This window comes from Fundulus heteroclitus, chromosome 3, assembly GCF_011125445.2.
Source record: "Fundulus heteroclitus isolate FHET01 chromosome 3, MU-UCD_Fhet_4.1, whole genome shotgun sequence".
Classification (NCBI taxonomy): domain Eukaryota; kingdom Metazoa; phylum Chordata; class Actinopteri; order Cyprinodontiformes; family Fundulidae; genus Fundulus; species Fundulus heteroclitus.
The window spans coordinates 5,112,716-5,134,293 of record NC_046363.1 but is presented as its reverse complement, the minus strand read 5'-3'; the positions used below and the strand labels follow the sequence as shown (position 1 = coordinate 5,134,293).

The following is a 21,578-nucleotide window of genomic DNA, read 5'->3' as shown; positions in this document are numbered from 1 at the left end:
CATAGCTTAAAAAGCTTTCAGCTTTAATTGGTGAGTAAAGAGGTTCGCCACAGAATCGACTCAAGGTTCCTGAATACAAATGCATTCCAGCCTTTTTGATTTCTTCTTGTAAAAACTTTGTTTTTCCTTTTCACTTCAGTTCTGCTGTACTTTGTGTTGTCCATCACTTAAGATGCTGATCAATAATTTGAAGTTTGTGTGACAAAGTGTGCAGAAAGTCCAGGAGTAGTAATACTCTGGCAAAACACTGCAGTTATATGTTGTTTGGAAAAAACGCTTTCATCCAAACTACTCCCCATACATTTGACCAATCTGTGTATAGATCTTAGAGACATGTCTCTTACACATTTAAAACAAATAGCTGGCCTCTGTCTCCCCCCACCCACCCACCAAAGAAAGGGGGAAAACCCCACAGAGGAACGCCCAGTTTTCGGAGCAAGTGATTCAGCCTGCTGAAAGAAAGAGGGTGCTGCAGACGCTGGGTTGATATTGTTTTGACAAGTGGATTACGGTTGGAATAACATCAGACTGCTGCTGTTAATGCTGACTGCAAGCACACTCTGTTCTCCATGCATGGTGTTCTGCAGACTCTGAACTTCCCTAGATACTGCTGTTCCTGCAGCAGAGGCCCAGCCCTTTCTTCCCTCTCCTCGTCCTCCTCACGCTTCCTTCCGTTCTTTCTTCCTCGCCCCTCCTCGTGGCTTCCCCCTCAGTGAGGGCGGTTACAGAACAAATCTACCAGGGGGGCCAAGGTGGGGCCAGTGTTTCTTTTCATAGGGGCACAGAACAAAATAATGAAACAGTAAAACAGGGCAATATGTGATCGTTTAATATTAAGTGAGCCAGTTGTGGCTCTGGACTGCAGATTGCAGACCCCTGATCTAGCAGATGAAAACTGTGATCGCATCTCAATACAGCTGAAGCTAAATGTGAAACACCTTAATTTTTAAATTCTTACTAGAGTGAAACTGTAAAAGGTAACAAATAAAATTAGTCAAAGTGACCAATCAGTTATAGATTCTTCACCAGTGCATATACTGTATTTTTCGGACTATAGGACATACCTAAAATCCTGAAATCTTCTGAAAAATTGATGGTGTGCCTTATATATATGATTAAAGTTGTGCTTACTGACTGATTTTATGTGGTACAATGCACTCCAAACTCTGTTAAATGTGTAAGTACGACTTTGGTTAGCAATGAAGCCGCTCCGATCAATGGATATTCGGAGCATTACGGTACACTGTGTCACTACCTGAGGACCTCTGAGCTGTCTACAAGACTGCCTGACTGTAATGTCGAAACTAGAATTGCGTTTATGTAAAGGCCCCCCACATACTCCCGTGTAGTTCACTCCGTGGAGGTCTGCGTGTACTCAAAGCAGACTCCGCGCTCACCGGTACATGTCACGCTATAAACTTCTCAGAGGCAAGAAGTCCCTCTCTGTTCTCACTGAGGTGTGCGGTGGGAGTCTGCTGGAAAAGAAACAGCTCTAGGTGCTCAGCTAGCTAATCACACATTTTGCCATCCGTTCCGCCGCTTCATCCCACCCGCAGAAAGTGTGGGAATTGTAGGAATTTGCCTCAAGAAATGTAGGCAATAGTATGTTAGACAATGAAGGGTAAAACGTCAGTATGCATACAGTACACCTGAATATGTGGGAGCCTTTAGGCAGTCCATGCCCGGAGTACGCACTAGCAACAATAAACCTAGTAAGTTAATTCAACATAAAAGTTAGGTTTATTTTGGCCTTATGTTAGAAACAGGGCAGTGTAGTCCAACTTCTCTGTCCTCCTGGCAGAGACTGATATCTCTCCCTCTCTCAGAACAGAGCTGTGTACGTGAAGGGGTGGAGTGATATTACACACTTGGGAAGAATATTTATTACGCTTTATAATCTGGTGCGCCTTATATGTGGACAAAGACGTACTAAGACATGTTAATTCACTATGCGCCTTATAATCGGGTGCGCTTTATGTTCCGAAAAATACGGTAACGGTAAGAAATGTATTTACTGTTACAGTATGTCTTTAGCACTGGCCCTTGTTGGCTGTTGTCTAGAACCGCTCCTTCCCCTAAACTGACATTCAGAGCAACTTGTTTGCTGTTCAGGGTTAACTGTTATTCTGCTTGAACAGTAAGAATAGAAACTTGAGCGACGGGTAAAAACCCATCTCTGCCTAAGTTGCACAAGTCTCTTAGTCTTTAGTCAGTATTTTACAGCTCCTACAGAGTATGGCTGAGAGAAAGGCCTGGCCCACCTGGTGTTCTCTGAAAGCCTCTGTTGGTCCACTCCCTGTGCCTGCTGTGGTAAGCTCACCCTCCCAGACTGCTGGTGGCTGAAGCTCTCTCATGAAAACAATGATAGCCAAACATATTTTCTCAACGCTTTTGACTTTCTTTTTAAAAAATTGGCCATTATAGATCTGGCTGCAGTTTTTCTTAGATTTTTTGTTTGTTTGTTTCATAGTAAAAAAAAAAATCTTGAAATCACTTTGGAGTTGTTTGCTGTGTAGACAGTAAAGGTGCCGTTTGAATCATCATAAAAGGACCTCACCCACCCACCCAACCCCACATCAGAGGGAGTCCTCCCACACCATACCAGACGCTGGCCAGCAATTTAGATTGGTTGAGCGCTGCGAGCAGTTGGAATGGGTATTTAACTGATTTTTTTCTCCAGTACTAGTTACATTTACATTCAGCTAAAAATGCTGGTTTTCCCCACCACAACTGTAGCTGAATACCAAGTCTTAATTTTCCCAAATAATTAATAGAAGTCCTCTCTGTTTGGTTTTGTTCTGTTTTGCGCTGTGCTTTGAGTTCTGCACATAAAAATGGAGTATGTGTTCCAGCTCTACAATACTATTGGTTTGGTAAAAGGGCAAAAGGTCTGTACCAAAAGTCTTAGCTACTCATTTGTGTACCATTAAACCAATAGTGATTAAACTTATGTTTTAATTGGCTCAATCTCACTAATCGCCCGAACCTGATTACTGCCCGGCCTGTAGAATCAAGAAATCACTTAGACAGAACTTGCTCAGATAGAGAATGCGTGACCTAACGATCTTCTAGCGTGAAGGGTTTGAAAACGTTGGAAGAGTTGTCAGAGAGATCCCAGGTAACTGGAATTAAATGGTTGCCTGTTTTAATAAATAGTGTAGTTAGTTAAAATGAAATTCCAATTGGACTACATTTAGTGATCGTGCTTTAAAAACATTTTATATCCATCAAACACATCGTCTCAGGTACGTTGCAGCAGACATGAGCAGAAAGCAGGGACGTTAAAACCATCAAAGAACAGCTAATGATGGGTTTATAGAAATTTAGTTGGGTGGTAGGCTCTTCAGTTTAACTGGTCAACCGTTTGTCACCTTGATCTGACTGCTAGCATTGTAACAGAGGGTTTGATTACAGTCAACAAAACAGCTAAGACAATAACACGATGATCTATGCCTCTATTAACAGTTTCAATATGGCTCTGAACTTAAATAGCATAAAGCTAATTAAAAATGCTTACAATTTGCTCTTTACTCATTAAAACACAGTGTGAATGCTGCGAGTATTGTGAGTTTGGGCTGCAGGCTGTAGTTATACCTATCAGATGTCATTTTGGGCAGAAGACACCCTGAGTGTGAGAGTGTAATGAAAAACTGTTCAACTACTACTACCACCGATAATAATGGTAACGCTGATGTTTAACTGAAAACTGATCAAATCAAAGAAAGCTAATATGATGAGAAAGAGTAGACCACAACTAAACTTAAAATCTATTTCCTGTTGCTCTCAGCTTCCAACAGGAATAATCCCAGCCACTTAAACATTTTTTATTAGTAGATAGATCTTTGTCAGGAAAATCATTTTCAATCAATGGTTTTCTAAGCATAATCTTAATGTTATGTTTTTAATAGAAACATGATCCGTTGACAATAGTGAGACACCTACACTGATAGAGCCACCGCCCTATGATCACAATTTTCTAAGTGCAAGCAGGCAACCTGAGAGAGAAGGGGGAGGGGGGGGGGGGACTTCCACCAAGACAGATGGGCTGAAGAACAATGTGATACACTAAAAAAGTTTTTGGCTTGACTCAGCATGTTAAACAGCCAGTACACAAATGATGACATGCTGTATTTTGAACTTGATCTTCAATAGGGGTCTAAACATTTCCATGACCTTTTTAACTGGAGTTGTCACCCTGTCTGACACCTTTCTAAAAAGGTGTCATTTCTATTGACTCAGTATGAGAAGGCCGGTTCAGTGGGACAAATGAATTTTCTTCAACTGGAGCTGAAGCGTCCAAATGATAACCATGAGTTAGTCGAACTCCTGGAACAACCCCTGTTCCACAAGGCTTCACAAGGTTATCACCTAAAGCTCTGTGTAGTACCAATTTGTCGACAGGTTTGTTCTTGTGAGTGGAAAGGAAAACCTATTTTGAGCCAATAAGTTATTTAAGCTGCTCAACATTTGCTTCTCCACTCAAAGAAACGTGAAGATTTCCTGTTGCTGCTTTAGACGTGGTACCACATTCCTAAACTTTCTGTCTGTGGTTGGTTTTTATCTTGGCTTCTTTTTTCTCCCTACTTCTCTGTGGGTACTTGTGTTTGCGGGCTTTATTGCTGCCAGACCTTCCCCACGCTCCTCCAGCAGCTGTTTCTGAAGGTTGCAAGCAGGTTTTTGGGTCGCTTTATGTTACATCTGGATTGTTATCAGTGTTTGCTTTTTTTAATTATTCAAACTATCTATTTTTCTGTGATCTGCGCTATAAAGCTTTCCTGGTTGGACAGTGGCTGATGCATCCCAGGAAATGAGGTTTTTGGAGTAAAAAGGCACCAGAATGAAACCTTTTGAATCTGATTGCTGCATCTACATTGTGTCATCCACGCACAAAGAAAGTCTCTACATATGCTGCAGGGAGTTAGAGTGTGAGTCAGAGATCAGACTGGAAGCCAAGAGAAGGTCAAGAAAAGGGAGGCTGGCGAGAGAAACTGAAAGAAAAAGAAACTCAAAGAGCAGTTGTAGGCGAGAGAAGGGTGTGAGACATCTGATGACGGGTGTGGAGTTGATAAGGGATCTAAACCTTCAGACAAAACAGGGATGAAGTGAGGCAAATCACAAACATGTGAAGAAAGACAAGATGCCATCAGGACTGTTAGGCAATACTAGTCTGATCTGGAAGGTCACGCCAGATGTGTGTGTGTGTGTGTGTGTGTGTGTGTGTGTGTGTGTGTGTGTGTGTGTGTTTGGGTCAGAAACCCCAGTCATTCAGCATTCTAACAAAGAAACAACTGTATGCTGGGACAGTCCCTACTGATCCACATCTCTGGTTTGGAGCTCACCCTGCAAAGTTTTTTTTTTTTTTTAGCACGCACTCTCACATCTGTTTGCTGTGTGAAGCACATAGGCACTCACTGAGTTTGACCTGTGCTGCCCCCTGCTGGTAGACAGACGTTAGAGCAGTTCTCCACAAAAGGACTCAAAATTCAACATAGTAAATACGGTTTGTTGCATCTGAGACCTCCAAAGTTATACATTCAACAATGACTTATTTTTATGGTAAAAAGCTTTTGTGTTTAACTTGTCTGCAAATGCAAACCTTGTGCCATACAGGACAAACATTGTCACTTCATGTTTGTACTAATCTCTGTCCTCCTTTTGTGTTTTTGTGCAGCTGAACTGGAGTTTGTTCAGATTGTCATCATCATCGTGGTGATGACAGTGATGGTGGTGGTGATCATCTGCCTGCTCAACCACTACAAGCTCTCAACATGGTCCTTCATAACACGGCAGAGCCAGGCCCGCAGGCACGACCATGCCCTGCAACAGGTCAGAAGTGGTTCTTATCTGTGTACAACAAACCAGTTGTTTTCTCATCTGGTTGTACTTAGAATCAGAATTCAATTCACTGTTATTCATTTTATTTAAAAAGCCCTTATTCACAACAAATCTCTTCTCAAAGCACTTTACAAGACAATCTGATCCAGTTTATATGCTGATAGTCAGTTAAATCACGCCATAAAGACATATTTAAACTTGATTGCGCCTAGTCTAGACAGAGCAGACAGAACAAAAGAGAAGCACTCGTATGGGAGCACTTTTTATATGCTAAATAAAAAGTATGGAGTTAATGGCAGTAGTAGCTCCTTTGGTGGCATCTTTAGGGAGAGAAACAAAGCTAAACAGATTAGCTACAAGGCAGGGGTAAAAATCTATGTGATGATTAAAAGTAGAAGTACATGTAGTAAGTCGCAGCAATATAAAAGGAAAACAGGAAGCTATTTATTGGCAGCAATATCTAAACCAATGGTCTCCTCTGGGAAAGTGCTGCAGTTTAAACAGAAATGCATAAAACAAGAGAGAGAACATAATGTTAATAGCGACAATACTGGAGAGTAGTAGGAGAAAGTTGCAGAGTAATGAAAAGTGGTCAGTATGCTCTCCAGCAACGTAAATAGCAATTCACAACGGCAGCATGCCCCACCTGTGAAAAATGAAACACTTGTCAATGAAACAGCCCCCAATGTTAGCATCTGCTCAGCTGTTAATTTCCCAAAATGTTGGAAAGTGATCCTTTTGAATCTGTTCTTCTCAGGAGCTCCAGTACATTTTGGCTCCAGGAGCCACTCTTACTCTGCACTGCTTTAGAAGTTCTTCTCTGCTTGTTTTGTAGCACTGTTTCTGGTAGCAAAATGGGTCAAAATTGATGTGAAAATATTATGAGGTTGGAATATATCCAAGCATTTTGACAGACTACTCCAGATGACAGGGTGTCTGCCTCACGGACCTAAACTGGGACCCTGTTCTTCAGGACAGGAGCCTGATAACTAAAAGATCTGCCTCTCATTCTACGTTTAGAAGGAACCACCAGTAGACAGACCTGCAGTCTGAGAGTGAAGTGCTCTGTTACAAACATATGGAGCAATGAGATATCCATACATGATAAAGTTTAATTATTAAGGGCTTTATATATGAGAAAGAGAATTTTAAATTCTATTCTGGATTTAACAGTCAGCCAATGAAGGTAGCTATAATTGGACTCTCACTCACCGGTTTGGATAAGATGAAGGCTTTTAACTTCATTGTTTGACCTCCTGACAGTCATAAATTACATTATTTCAGCCTTAAAGAAGGCAATGCCTGGACTAGTTTTTAAAGCATCTAATTTTAGCGCTGTTGTGGAGGGGAAAGAAGTAAATCCTGAAAACCTGCTTAATGTAGGGTATAAAAAATGTGTCCTGGTCAAAGATGATGCTTTACATTATGGAGGAAAATGTAATGCCAATCAGAGTGAGTGAGTTTGTTTTTTGGAAAGACAAAAACTTCTGTCTTGTCAAAATTCAAAAGCAGAGCTATATAGCTGCCGTAGGGAGTTTTAAGAAAACCATGGACTTAGCCTGATAATCTGAACAAGCACACCTTCCAGCTACCTCCCCCTTGCTCTGTGCAGATTCTGTTTAAATGAATGTGAAACAGTTTTATGACATTCACTTGAGGACACTATTTCATTTCAGACAAGGATTTCCAAAATGATTTCTCATTCTGTTTTGACAGCTAAACTCATGGGAGAAATTGTCCTCATAGCTGTTGTTGATTTGGCATAACTGTTCCGTGTCCATTTAATGCCAGCATGATTTTGATCCAAGCTGATGGTGAGTGAGGCCCTTTCTGTCTGACTCTCGGCTCATCTGTTCTCACTGAATGTTCCCGTGTAGTCATTATGTTAGTACATTTCTGTATTTGTAAATGAGGACAACATAGCCTACCAGTACGCTACCACTAAAGTACAGTGCAGCTAAATGAATCTTTTTATCCCACTTAGGGCTTTTGTCTCAGTTTTACAGTGGGAACAGCTTTGCTGCAGTCTGTGCAGTGAATTTGCTGAATTGGTTTCCCTGGAACCTGTCTATAATCTTGTTACTTGCACAGTTGGGCCACTTTGGCAGCAACGCATTCTCCAAATCAAGCTGGCTCATCTGAATCAGCTGGGCTACAACAACATTGTGTTTAGTTTGGGCAGCGTAGCCCAAGATGCTAGCTCTGCCTCAAACTCACTGCCCCTGCACAGTGGTGAAAAGTACAGAATTTGATCTGAGCATTTTCCGAGCGTGGGTGTGTATAGAAAAAGGGAAATTAACTGCCTTTGGTTTGTAACATAACAACTTTAGTTTTCAGAAAACGCATTGTTGTTATGGAGCAACAAGAACATTTTAAGTTATGTTACTAATTGTTTGGCCTGTTTTTTTTACCCTCTTAGATCTGAGTTTTACATAAAACCTTTTTTTTTTTTTAAATGGCTCGTTTTGATCCCAAATATCTTGACACTCCATTATTTTGAATATCAGATTAGGCCGAATGATATTAGATAAGGCTGCACAATATATCACACATATATCATCTTTGCGATATCAATATTCATATTACAAGGGCCTGTTTAGAGTGCAATCATTGTTGGCTTATATGTTCCAAGTGTTGTGAACTTGCATTTTTCACGCTCATGTATTATTTAGCCAGTTGTACTGAGTCCCTCAGCAGCAGATGCTGGCACCAAACACAGATGACATTGACTTAAAAAGGCCAGAGTGATCGAACTACAGATGAAAACGAAAGGAAGGAAGAAAATAGACAGCGGTGCAATATGTTCAAATATTATTGCCATTGCAAAATTTTCTAATATCATGTCGCCTTAATATTAGGAAATGTGATTATATAATGAAAACTTAAATACTTAAAATATTGTTGTCCTTCTGTTTTGGGTTGATAGCAAACATAGACCCCAGATAATGGGTAGTCTATCCACCTACTGGGGGGAACAAAATTAAAATGACCTTCTCAACCAGAAGGTTTTATTTGAAAAGTTGCTTCTGGCCAGTTTGTTTTTTTCACAATGAAATAGTTTCTCTTAATGACTATTGCCTTAACACCACTTTACCCTTTAAAAGATGTTTGTGCTGCATTTGAAAATATGGGAGATTTCACTTTATTCAGACACAAAAAAATGTGTGTGTATGTATGTATGTATGTATGTATGTATATATATATATATATATATATGAACAAACACTTTTCTCTGGTTTATTTGGGATACCAAATTACCAATTATCGTAATGAGATACACTGTAGTTATATTGTGACAAAATGTAAAAAAATCTGAGGCAATATATATAAACACAGCGTGTTGGTGCCGTCGTTCAGAATCCTTTTTGACAAGTTGAAACTATTTTAAGCTCGAGCAGCGGTTTCCAAAGTCGGTCTTCAAAGATGGGTGTCCTGCGTGTTCTCTGTGTTGTCCTGGTTCAACACAGCTGAACCTAATCATTGCTTAATTACCAGCCTCTGCAGACCTTGATGACAGACTGAGAAGGTAAATCCTTCATCTGAATCACATGTGATGGAGCAGGGACAGGCAAGAAACTGGCAGGAGACTGGCCTACGAGGACTGAGCTGGACAGACCTGCTCTAGAGGAAGTAGTTGCTTAGGTCAATTAACAGAAGTGTTATTGCCAAAGCCTCAGTGTTTTCTGTACAGGTATTTTTTTTCTGGGGTGTGTTAAAACTGTTGACTCTAAAAATCCTTATCTGATCATGCATTGTTCATTTTATTATACATCTTATTATCCATAATTGAATCCTATGCCAAGTTATGTGTAGTGCTGCAGACATAGTGTTGGTTTCTTTTTCATGCCATTTGGCAGGAATTCACATGCATGTTTAATCTTAAGTCACATGTAAAATGCTCAAACCAACCTCAAAACCCCCATCACTAAAGTATCTCATCTTTGAACAGCCATCTTACCCTCTTTTATGTTTGTCTTTTTAGGATGGCTGTCTGTGGCCCACCGACAGTGGCTCTCGACAAGGTGCCTCGGAGGTAAGACCTTAAGTCTAGTCCTTGTTAGACCCACTGTTCAGGTCTGCACATTATGAGCATGAACTGAAGGAAATGGACCCCAGACTCAAATTTTTGATTAAAAATATATTTTAAAGATGACTAGAGCAAAACAAGACTTTCTGAATATGTCATCATATCAATGTACCAAAGGTTTCTTGTAAACCCCTTTCGCCTCAGAAAATGCCTGTCATGGAAAGCAAAGTTTGCAAGGCTTTGAAAATCCTGTTTAAAATGTCCAGAGATAACTAAAGATGTAGTAAATTTCCAAATGAAGACAAACATTGAAGACATCCCTGACTAGTTAGTAGGAAAATTAATTATTTGAATCCAGATTTTGGGTTTGTCACTGATTGATTTCCAATGCTTTTGTGATTAAAAGCCATTTCATTGAAGTGGTTTGGCAGGTATGTTTTTGCCACAGCACACAAAACAAACTTTTTTTTTTTATATACAAGAAAGAGATTTGTACCCCTGGATGTCTGAGCTAGGGAACTGCCCCCTATGTGAACGTCACTCCTCCATCCTCTGTTCGGAAGCCTACAGTGATCACTCAGACCATGAAGAGAGCAGCTGGAGCTGCTCAATCTGTCAATAGCTATGTTTACATGCACAGAATTCCTTCATTGGATTGAAAAAATAAAAAATACGTCATTTACATGGGCACAAAATCAATCAATCCAATCATGACGTGCGTTTATACGCACCAGACTTTATTGTGATGTCAGAATATAAGCAGAATATAAGTGTTCGTTCTGGGTCTTCCGTGTGCCCAGAATGGACCCACACGGGTTTCTATGAACGGGTGAGATGTTACTGCACTGCCCAGTGAAGTTACAGGCTCAGCAACACATGCTGCCAGTCTTCCTGTGCTACAGGATGAGTGCAGGAGCAAATTAGCGTTTGCTTCCCCGACAAAGCGTCTATGTGACGTTGACATAGGGCACACAGGCACAGCCAGGGCAGTTTGTCCCAGTCCTAATCACATGACCAGAACAAGTGTTTAGATGGACGTCGTTCAGAATAGGGATCAGCATAAACCACCCGTCTCTTCGGAATACGCTGTCATTCCAGTTAAGCTATGTCCGATTAGAGTATTCCTACTGGTATGTTTACATGATGCATTTTTATTCAGATCGTCCCTTTTATTCTGATTACTTGTGTTCGTGTAAACATAGCTAATGTAACATGTCCCTTCAAGGTTGTGGTTGGTGTTAAGGGTGAGAAACTTCAGGTACTTCATGGTTCCATAATGACTAAAAATCAAAAGATTGAGATGCAATACATTCGTTATTGTTGTGGTACACATATACAGAACACACACACGGTAATAAAAAAGTGTAGATATACCAGGTTTGTTCATACAGTTTGTGATACCTGGTCAGACGGTGAGCACAACACACATGCAACAGATTTCACTCAGGATCATTCAGACATCAGATGGGAAATCTCACAAAACCTGAACGATGAGGAAGAATAATGGGCATAATTTGTGGATTAATAACAGAGAAACATTCCAAAAAGAAAAGGTGTTGATTAAAGGAGTAGAGACAGCGCAAACCGGGGGCTCCAGGTTGGCTGGGCCTTGCTTTCTGATTGAATAAACGTCACATTCAGCAGGCTGCCGGCTCGTTTGTCCTCAGGAGATACTACATTCACTAGGATATCGGGCCAGGACAATAACGTGTGGTATATCAGAGCCATCCCAACGGGCTTCCGAGCGGACCAGATCACTCTTAACACGCCACACATGGCAGAAATATCTCTTAAGATTATCTATAGAGCCATCCCAATAGTCGGGGCATGTTGGAAGGGGAACATCAGGGCAAACATGGGGCTAATTATTCTGCCGTGTGACCCAGCCTTAATAGGTCACACCTCATCAGCGACACTAAATCTTTCTAGGCAATCTGACATGACTGTGACTTTCTGTCACAGGAGATTCATTTATTTCTTTTTTTACCTGTGGGACTGTTAAGAGACATCATGCATCAGAAAATGCACAGTTATGGTTTCCATGTTAATGGACTCTTCACAGTAAATTCGTACTGCTTCTGATTTAAGGGGAAGGTTTGATGGCTTGCTCTATGGTTCTCTGCTTAGCTGATTACTTCCGCCTGGTTTCTCGTGGATCCATAGTTCTTCATGTTGGTGCTGTTTCACCACACTTGAGCTTTGTTTTGAAAAAACAACATATGGTGTGGTTTTCTTCAGTGCACTGGGTGGCCAGGTGCCAGACTTACACACCTCCAAGTTCCGCCTTTGGCATTGCTCAAAATTTGGTTATGAATTCACTTTAGGACAGGTGAGTTTTGATGTTTGTATATCAAGTCAGTGTCCTCCAGCTGAGCATCTCGAGTAAAAAAAACAGAGATAGATTTTCTACCACTAGTTGGTTGTGCTTGAGACTAAAACTAAAGTAATCAAATGCCACTTGCTAAATGCTTTAATCTCACTATCGGATCTGTTAGCAGCTTCAAGGTAGACACACAGAGCAGATGAATGAGGAAATGTGCTTTACATTTACTCCTACTGAATCTGTAAATATTGTGTACAACAAGGTTGTTTTTCTTTATGCCTTGAACATAATTTGTTGAAAAGGAATTCAAAGATGAATGTTTACATGCTGATATTCACACTTAACGTTGTCTGAGCGCTGCCTCCCCATAAATTCTGTTGCTCTATCAGCCGCCACACCTTACAGAGCGGTGTCTCCCAGCTGATTAGCAGCAGATGAATGACTCTGTCTGAACGCTGCGTTTACAAACAATAACAACTATTCCTGTGGTGCGACTGTAAGTGATTTAAAGAGCTACAGACAATTACATAAAGAATGACTGAGACAGAAAGGCAGAAATATAACATTGGGAGGCTTAAGCTTAACGTTTTTACCTGCATGACAGTCAACTTCTCATCATCGATGTGGAAACAAATCTTTAAAAAAGCAAAAAGTAATCTGATACATTCCATCACCATAATAAAGTATTTTTGAACTGAGTTTGTACCAAGCTAAATGGACTTGGATTGATAGACTCTACTACTTGTGCCTGGAACAGTGGGGGCAGCACTGAGGGTCAGTTTGATGTTTTCCCAGAGCCTCTCTGGATTTGTAGCTTTCTAGCTTGGTTTCATTTTTCAAAATGTGCTTTAGGGCGGGGTTATCCCTTTACATCGGGGTGAGTTATGCTTTAAAAATCTTGGTAGTTATGATGGCTGGGTCTTCTGTTCTCTCCCAACTGCTTGGTTAAGCGGTCTACATAATTGAAAAACCTTGCCTATAACCAATAGGAGAATCTAAGCACAGTGATCAAGTTAATTGTATTTAAACCAAAATGGCAACAATATTACATTGCCATTAAAGTGTTATATCTATTACTGTCACAGTGTGATTTAAAGACATGTTATTATTGGGGATTTTCCAGGACATTTGCTATCTTAAACTACAAGCAAGCCTAACCATGGCAAGATATGCTGGAATATCTGAGAAAGCAAGTATTAATTAAAGTAAGATTTTAACAATTTGCAACACTGCTTGATATAAAATCACACAACTGAACGGCTATGACAGTGGTCAAGACTTGAGTTTTGTTAGGGTTTTTTTTCAAATTGTTGAAAAATGGAAGTTTGACTATGAATAGACTGTACCTGTTTGAACTTCAGATACATCATAGATAGAACTCAGTTTACAATGATGGGATTTAAAATGGTTAAAAACGAAACTGAAACTGTTCGAGCAATATCTCATCCATTCAGAATGCTTCTGTTCAACAAAGCTCTGTACAGTATCTACTCTTATCTCTTTATTTTATTTCTATGCCGTCTTCTTTCTTGGCACGTGGCCTCCTGTAAATGTCCCATGCTAACAGAAATCCAGGCAGGGAGGGTACAAGGAGACTGACATTTTCACTCTGGTTGCTTGTAAATATTTGATCATTTAGGAATGGAGCTCATATGCCGCACGGGGCAAGTCTGGCACTGTACTTCAAACTTAATCAAAGCTGGCATGTCCTCAAAGAATCATGCGTAAAGATACTCAAACGAATGCAGGTCTACCTGCCATGACGGGGAGCAAGCTCAGCTTAATGCCTGTTTAACAGATAAAAAAGCTAAGTTAAGGTGAGAATCTAGTTAAGGTAGTAGGTGAAATGCATCAAATCATACGGAGATTGGCGGGTTAACACGAACATAATGTATGTCTAGTTCCACAGGAGCAGACACATGCAATCATCTTTCAGTTGCAATGCTCTAAAATCCCTTGAAGTAAAACACAACAGATGAGAATAGGAGATAACAATCCAGATGGAGAGAAGACTGTGGGCATGAGGGACGTCAACGGGAAAGCGTGTGACGGACGGTAGGGAGAAATGGTGTCAGTGCTGAAGCAGCTGGGGAGAATGGCAGAAAGAGGAAAAGACCATACAGAGACGACTACAGAGGGAGACACAGCCAGTAAGTGTGGGTGGCTGATAGATGCGGGATGCTGTCTGAATGTGTGTGTGTGTGTGCGTGTGTGGGGGGTGGATTGTGGTGCGTCATTAATCAGCAACACCTCCCCTGACACTGTCTAGACAGCCGTCTGAGAGCTGCCCTGCTCTGCTGCGCTTTGCTCCCTCTATCAGCTGTACACCCCCCACCCACCCACCCACCTCTGTCTTTCTATCTTTCCGTCTCCACTTTCCTTCTCTGCTGTTCTTTCTGTCTCACCCTGCTCTCGTTTTCTCCGCAGCTCGTTTTTCCCTTCTCCTTTCTTTCTGTCCTTATCTCAGTAGCCTTTCTGTTGAATCCTTTCGGATTGACTCTTTCTCTGCCTCACTCAGTCTCTCCATTTCAGTTGCCCAGATCGTCTCCCCCTCTTCCCCAGGTTCTTTTCTCTTCACCCAGACCGCTTTGTCAGTAGGGGTTGATGATTGGGACACAGTCCCTAATTGAAATAAGTTCCCTCTGATAATGAGTTGCTGCAGCAGAAGTGAGTGGACCTGGATAGAAACGATAGAAATGAACGCATGGATCATGGCGTTCCAGTCTGAGGATTTAATTGAGGTGAAGAACAAAAAGCTCAAAACAAAAGCTGGCAGATGAACCAGTGTGTTGATGGTTGTCCTGTTTTAGCGAGGGATTTCTTTTCTTCCTCTCCTGTAATTAAGCTAAAACGTTTGCCACCACTAATTGGTGGCTCGTTGGTCTGTTCAGAAGTATATCATGATGATCAGCCATTGTTTGCATCAAACCCATTGATTCTCCATCATTAGCTGAGCAGTTTAAAATAAAAAAAAAACCCAAAGAAGCATCTAGTGAGGGGTTCAGCTGCATAATAGTACCGTACTCTCAGGCTGTCTTTGCCACTTGTATATTTAGTAACGGTTGTTGTTCTACAGCTCAAACTGTTTTGGGTCAAAAAACTTCAAGTTGTATCTTTGCCAAAACACCAAATGAAACTGTTTTCAATAAAACTATGTAGTTGGGACAGAAATAAGGAATTTATTGTCTAATAGTATTTCATAATATAAATTGTTAGGCTTAATAGACTACCCACTATCTAGACTCTGTTTGCAATGAATCCAAGGCAAAGAGTACTTACTGTTTTTATTCAGGTATTTGTCTAATAATCAGATGTCCTAGCTGCACTGTGACATACGGCAACATTACTGCATGTTTTCCTACCATCATGCAGCCTTCTTTACAGGATTCACAGCCATGAATCGAAACTGAGCCTGAACCTGAAAGGTGCAGCACAAGTTTTGGGTTTCATGCCCTGTGAGAAAGAGTTTAAAGAGATGGAAAGGATAGGAGCACAGAGAGAGATTTGTCTTTTCCCAGGCATTCAATTGTGAGACAGACTCTTGTGTTTTTGGTCAGCAGTGGTTTTTGTATTCTTCCATCTGTGCCATTTTTACCCCGAGTTATTCTCATTGCTGAGTCATGAACACTGACCGTAACTAAGGTCAGTTAGACCTTCAGAGCTGAAGATGACTCTGGGTTCATCTGTAGCCTCCTGGTCGAGTTATTAAAGCACTCATGGGGTCATTTAGAAGGCCGGCTTCAGTCCTGGAAAGTTTTATCACCGTTTGATGTTTTCTCTGTTTGTTAATATTGGATCTCACTTTGGTTTGCTTCAGTCTCAATGCTTTATAAAATGGTGCTTTAACCTTTTCCAAACTGAGCGATGTTACTGGCTTTCTTTCTCTTCTGTTCTTGAATACCTGAGGACGTGATGCGGCTCTTTTTTAGGTCAGTAAGCCTACTTCATGTTGTAAGAGAGGTTCTATTTCACAGAACAACCAGACCTTGGTGGTGTTAGTAAAACTGGATCAAAAAGATCTCATTTATCAGTTAATTCATGATTTATTTATTTTTCACATAGGCTCAGGTTGGATACCTTGGTTGGACAGAAGACTTTGCTTTTTGTCCCAAACATGCTAGGCTAGAGTTTGGCAATTAGCTGGAATTAATTAGGCTAAAAACTACAGGGAATGTCAGAAACAAAAGCAATCTGCCCGCTGGGCTGACCAACATGATGTTTATGTCAGGGTCTTCTTTGTGCTGATTTAGGTGAGGTAATACTAAAGGGCTGTTTCACAATTTCCTTTGCCTTTGGACCGTATTTAATCTTTTATAATTCAAAATGTAACATACTTTGATCTAATCTTAACTTGATTATTCTGCACTGAACAGAGCTTTTAAACACAGTTTGAGCTGTATTATGCTTATAGTTTAGATGGGAAAATGTAAAAAAGAAGAAAACTTAAATTTGCTGTTTTTAGTTCTTATTTTATTCTGTACTTTGTAGCTGTAGCACTTTGAGACGGAAAAATTGAAGGTGCATTACTAATTAAATAAATTATTATCACTATTATTAGCTCAGCTCTAGATCTTTTAGGGTTGTGTTTCCACTGTCACAAGCTCTGGCTCTGGGCCCAATATACTGCTTCTTTCATATTTAAAGCAAAAAGTAAAAACACTGCACTTGGACATCAACCAATTGTTAGATTAATATGATATCACTGAACCTTCTGCACTTTATTTTGATGTAAACCACCATAGAGTTAATGTGGTGCCTTGCCCTACTGGGTTCTGCCCTCGCAGCTAGTTACCACGTAGTGTTTAAAAAATCAAACTCAGCTCTGCTGGTAAGAATCACTGAGCGGTATTGTGTGGCGTTTTCAAGCACCTCTAGTGGTAAAACTATGTTAATAGACTAAGCTGGCAATATTGGGTCATCTGTTTGCATTGATACTTATATCAATAATATGATCTGGTAATAAATTTACTCTGTGATTTATAATCCTCCAATGAACTCAGAATGAACCACAGAAGGTCAAACATCACAATCAGGTCATGGAACACCAAACAGGTCCCTCAATAGAAATAGTTAAGAACTAGTTTTAAAATAGCCTTTACTTTACATGTTTTCCTGAATTGTAAGGCAGTTGTTTTTCTATGTTTTGTTTGTGAAGATTGAGTGGTGCTTTACAAATAAAAGTTCCTTAACCTATGTTTAGACCTTTGTTTTGGTGGTTCTGAATGAGTAAAATCTCTGCTCTGTATGCTTCAGATTTGGGTAAATATTTTCCTTTTTACGGTTTGTGTATCCTGATTTCAAACGTATCCCTGTGCCACCTTTTCTTAACCATGGGGTTCTCCCTGTTGTTTCTCTCTGATGCAGGTATTATACGCTCCCCAGGCCAGGGATCGCTTCACTGCTCCCTCCTTCATGCAACGTGACCGCTTCAGCCGTTTCCAGCCCACCTACCCTTACATGCAGCACCAGATCGACTTGCCGCCCACCATATCGTTGTCAGACGGCGAGGAGCCCCCGCCGTACCAGGGGCCTTGCACGCTTCAGCTCCGTGATCCCGAGCAGCAGATGGAGCTGAACCGGGAGTCGGTGAGGGCGCCGCCCAACCGGACCATCTATGATAGTGACTTGATTGACATAGGGAATGGTGGTGGCCTGGGAGGGGTAGGGGGAGGTGGGGGAGGGTTAGGAGGAGGTGGCCCGAGGCCGCCCAGCAGTAACTCTGGCATCAGTGTGGCTAACTCATGCAGCCACGGGCGCATGGAGGGCCCCCCGCCTGCATACAGCGAGGTGATGGGCCATTTTCCCGGCTCCGCGTTCTTTCTACACCAGCACAGCAATAACCAGAGAATAGGGAGACCAGGAGGACTGGGGAGCAGGACGATCCAGCAGCAGAGCCAATCAGAAAGCACAATAGTACCTGCCAAGGCCAAGGACGGCCAACCAGAGGACCTGGTGTGAGGAAAGGGGGAGGGGGCAGGTGGGCCCAACCACCCTGAAGTGAACACTGGCACTGTTTACCCCTGACATGTAAGCATTGGTCTCTGTATCACTCTGTTGCTCTCATGTCCTCTCTCCACACTCCCACGCACAAAAGAATCTCCACCTGAGCTACAACAAAACAAGGAAAGAGAAACCAAGAGTTGATTTCATTTCACTTTCTATCCAGCTGGCACCGCTGGGGGATTTTTTTTGTTTTTATTTGACCCTTCTCTTGGAGAGGGACAAACTCTGCTAGCACAGACTGTTTAGTTTGGGGAAGGTGTTGTGGTGGGGACAAGAGAAGTTTCCTTTTTTTGTCTCTTGTTTTTGCTTTTCGGACCGGGATCTGTGCACAACGCGAGAACAGAGAACCCAGGACATCCAGAGAAGACGACAAAACAAAACAAAGACTCACAAACCCAAATCTTAGTGCCAAGGTTCATGAGGAAGCAAAGCAAAGAGGGCAAATAACATATTCTAACATTCACAACACAGCTGAAGAAAAGTTCCCTAAAAGTTGCACTATCTCTTTGTTGTTGGAGAAGAGGGACATGATGTCATGTCATGTGAAGCTGGTGTTTGTGTTTTCCTCTTTTTTTTTTTTTTTTTTTTATTTAGTTTTGGTCGCTGTTTTCTTTCCTGCGTTTTTTTTTTCTTCTCCTTTCTTTTCATGGATGGACTGAATGATCGAATGAAGTCTGGCTCCAAAGTTGTTGAACCGTTGGTAGCAAAAAACTGAAAGACTAAACGAGAAAAAAAAATGGAACAAAAACTAACAAATATAAGCTTATGTCCTTCCTTTTCTGAAAAGCGCAAGACATCCTTGAACCCAGCCTGAAACATGTTTGCTTACACCACAGGCATACTGAAACTTAGTAAGAGAATAACCATGTACTGCTTTACATCTGTTTCCTGGTTGGGGACAGAAATCTGCCTTGTGACCAAGCATTGACGTCTCCCAACATAAAAAAATACTAATATTTTGAGCCAATGCTGGTTTAATAGTTTAAAACTGTGTTCAGACCCCATGGGCGACATCAACATGTATTAGATTTTCTTTTAGCGACTTGGTCACAGGAGATTTTTCTTTCCAAATCTGTCCTGTTCTCTGAGCACCTGACCCTTTTTTTTTTATTTGTCGACATGCACAGTGCATCCTACCACACGGAACTCCGAACCCCGCCGCACTGACGGCGACAAGAAGAAGAAGGCTCAACTCTCCGCCTCACATCAGCGATGCCACACACGTACTCACACAATAAGACGGAGCAAAGATTGCTTAGATGAGGATTCCACAAAAACTGACTGTGGTTGAAGTCAAAGGGCTACCAGAGGGTCCTTTTTGATAAAGAAACTACAAAATCTAGCCTTTTTTCACCTCATTGTTGCCTTCAATCTCTGCTGTTGCGCTTGCTCTATCTCACTTCAGCACATTTCAGTGCACCTTCGCCTACCCCCCCCCCCCCCCCCCCCCCCCCCCCCCACCTTGCAAAGATAAACTGCTCATCGTCCATCCTGCCATTCGTGTGCAAAAATGATGCAGAGTCAGCCAAGCCCTTTAAAGCTGAGACTGGAGTGAAGTTGCCGTTTGGCAGCATGCTGATGCAGTCTTCTCCTTGCTGTATGAGTGTGTTGGCGTGTTTGTTGCTCAGACCCTTGGCAACACTGAAAAGCACTTAAAGCACCTGCATGGGTGTTGTACGTGTGCATGTGCGTACCGCTGAGTGTTTTTATTAGCTGACTGCTTTGAGTTTTTAGCAGTTAAGGACATGACTTTTTGTTGTTTGTTGGAATTCAGCAGAGCAATCCCTCTATAAAGCCCGAACCAGACGAGGGTCAATAGCCAAAGAGAGCGCGCCGCGTGCAACAGGTTCCAGTGACCTGCACAAAGATGGCTTCAGTTAGACATTCAGTTGATTCGGATGTGTCAACAAATCTACTTTCTGACCATTCCAGCCTCCTCAGACCTGTTAAAGATTGAAATCTGCAATTCTACAGAAGTAGTGACTCACGGGATCAAAGCTCAGGGCTTAGATCACTGCATGTTCCTCTACTTTGCTCAAGCTACTGTCAGTTTCTTCTCTTAGCATTAAATCTTTTCAGATTTAAAGACTTGTCTTAAGTGTATCTACATGTAAGGAACCAAGGCACAATGTGGACCATCACTGTCACATCTATGAAGTTTTGAGACCTCCCTGTTGTGTTTAGCGTGTGCGGATCAGTGTTCTGTTATGTCAGGACAGAGTAGGCTACTTTTATCTTGACATCGTCTTATTTTGTTGTTTTCCATACATCAGAAGGTAGACTCTTACTGATTCTTGCTGCTTGTTAATTTAAACTTGCTTTTATTCAACCAAGAATTTGGGATGTGAAGCTTTTGACACTTTATGATTCAATTGTGACTCAGAAGGCTGCAACACGATTATCAACTCGTTCAAGTAACACGAGACACAACGAACAAACCGACAGACAACAGTATCCCCCGCTCCCCTGCACCAAAGCAACCAAACCATTCAGAAAAGTAAATCTGGATACATTTTTAAAATTTCTGTACCCCCAGTCCCTAAAAAATGCTTGTGGCCCTCTACATATTCCTAACTAATAGCAGGCTACATTCACAGGTAAATACAGACTACAACATCTGGCACTTCATCTGTGACCGAAACTAATTTGGTCTCAGCAATCTGGCATTTTCTTAAGGTTTTTATTGGGCTCATTCATGCTTGTGGTTGGAATACACTGAGAATTTAGCAATCTTCTAAGACTACTCCCTGACACGCTGTGCAATGTGGATCTAATAAACTCTGGTATGATGTCAGTTTGTGATGTGTGCACATTGTACCATCACCGTCTACTACTAAATCGGCTACAACGTACGACAATAAGCAACCTTATCAGCGTGTCAGCATCTGCCAGCCATCTATTGCACCGGCTGGATTTAATATAAACACACAAAACCAGCTGTTCTGCCACGTGCTCTACTGCTCAATTCCAAATCCATTCACAACAAAAGCACAGTCAAATAACTTTAATAAAAAATAGCCCTGTGGATGAATTAAAGAGTTCTATTTGTATCAATCTGTTTAATCAAACGTGAATGTTCTTTCAAAAATAATAAAAATTACTCCAGCAAAATGTCCCAGTATGGCGCATCAGTCCACTGCAGGTGGAAAAAAAATTCAACAGGAAGCAAGATCGCAATAGGTCCTAAATTATTTATCAATCATGGTCTAAGAGGACAGTATTGAAAGTTGCCCCCCCCCCTTCTGTGCCTGGGTGCAATCTGGCATGCACACAGCTGATGAAGTTGCACCTGTTCACAGCCGTCGATGCTCCATGTGGCAGGGCGTTTGCTGTGATCGGAGCAAACGGGCCACTCCGTCCCTGATAGGAATTGATTCAGAAATCCAAAAC

General features: G+C 41.5%; 1 protein-coding gene across 3 annotated transcripts in view; it reads left to right on the top strand.

Annotated features, from left to right (window-relative positions):
- Positions 1 to 21,333, top strand: part of LOC105933136 (low-density lipoprotein receptor class A domain-containing protein 4) — a 259,066-nt gene extending 237,733 nt beyond the window's left edge. For 2 of the 3 annotated variants that reach the window (XM_036129039.1, XM_012872536.3), the window contains 3 exons: positions 5,672 to 5,826; positions 9,818 to 9,868; positions 17,550 to 21,333. In XM_036129039.1, the coding sequence (XP_035984932.1) occupies positions 5,672 to 5,826; positions 9,818 to 9,868; positions 17,550 to 18,143 (800 nt within the window). In that variant the 3' untranslated portion in view covers positions 18,144 to 21,333. The remainder of the gene's footprint in view (positions 1 to 5,671; positions 5,827 to 9,817; positions 9,869 to 17,549) is intronic. The other variant, XM_036129040.1, reaches the window with a different exon arrangement.
- Positions 21,334 to 21,578: the final 245 nt, after the last annotated feature.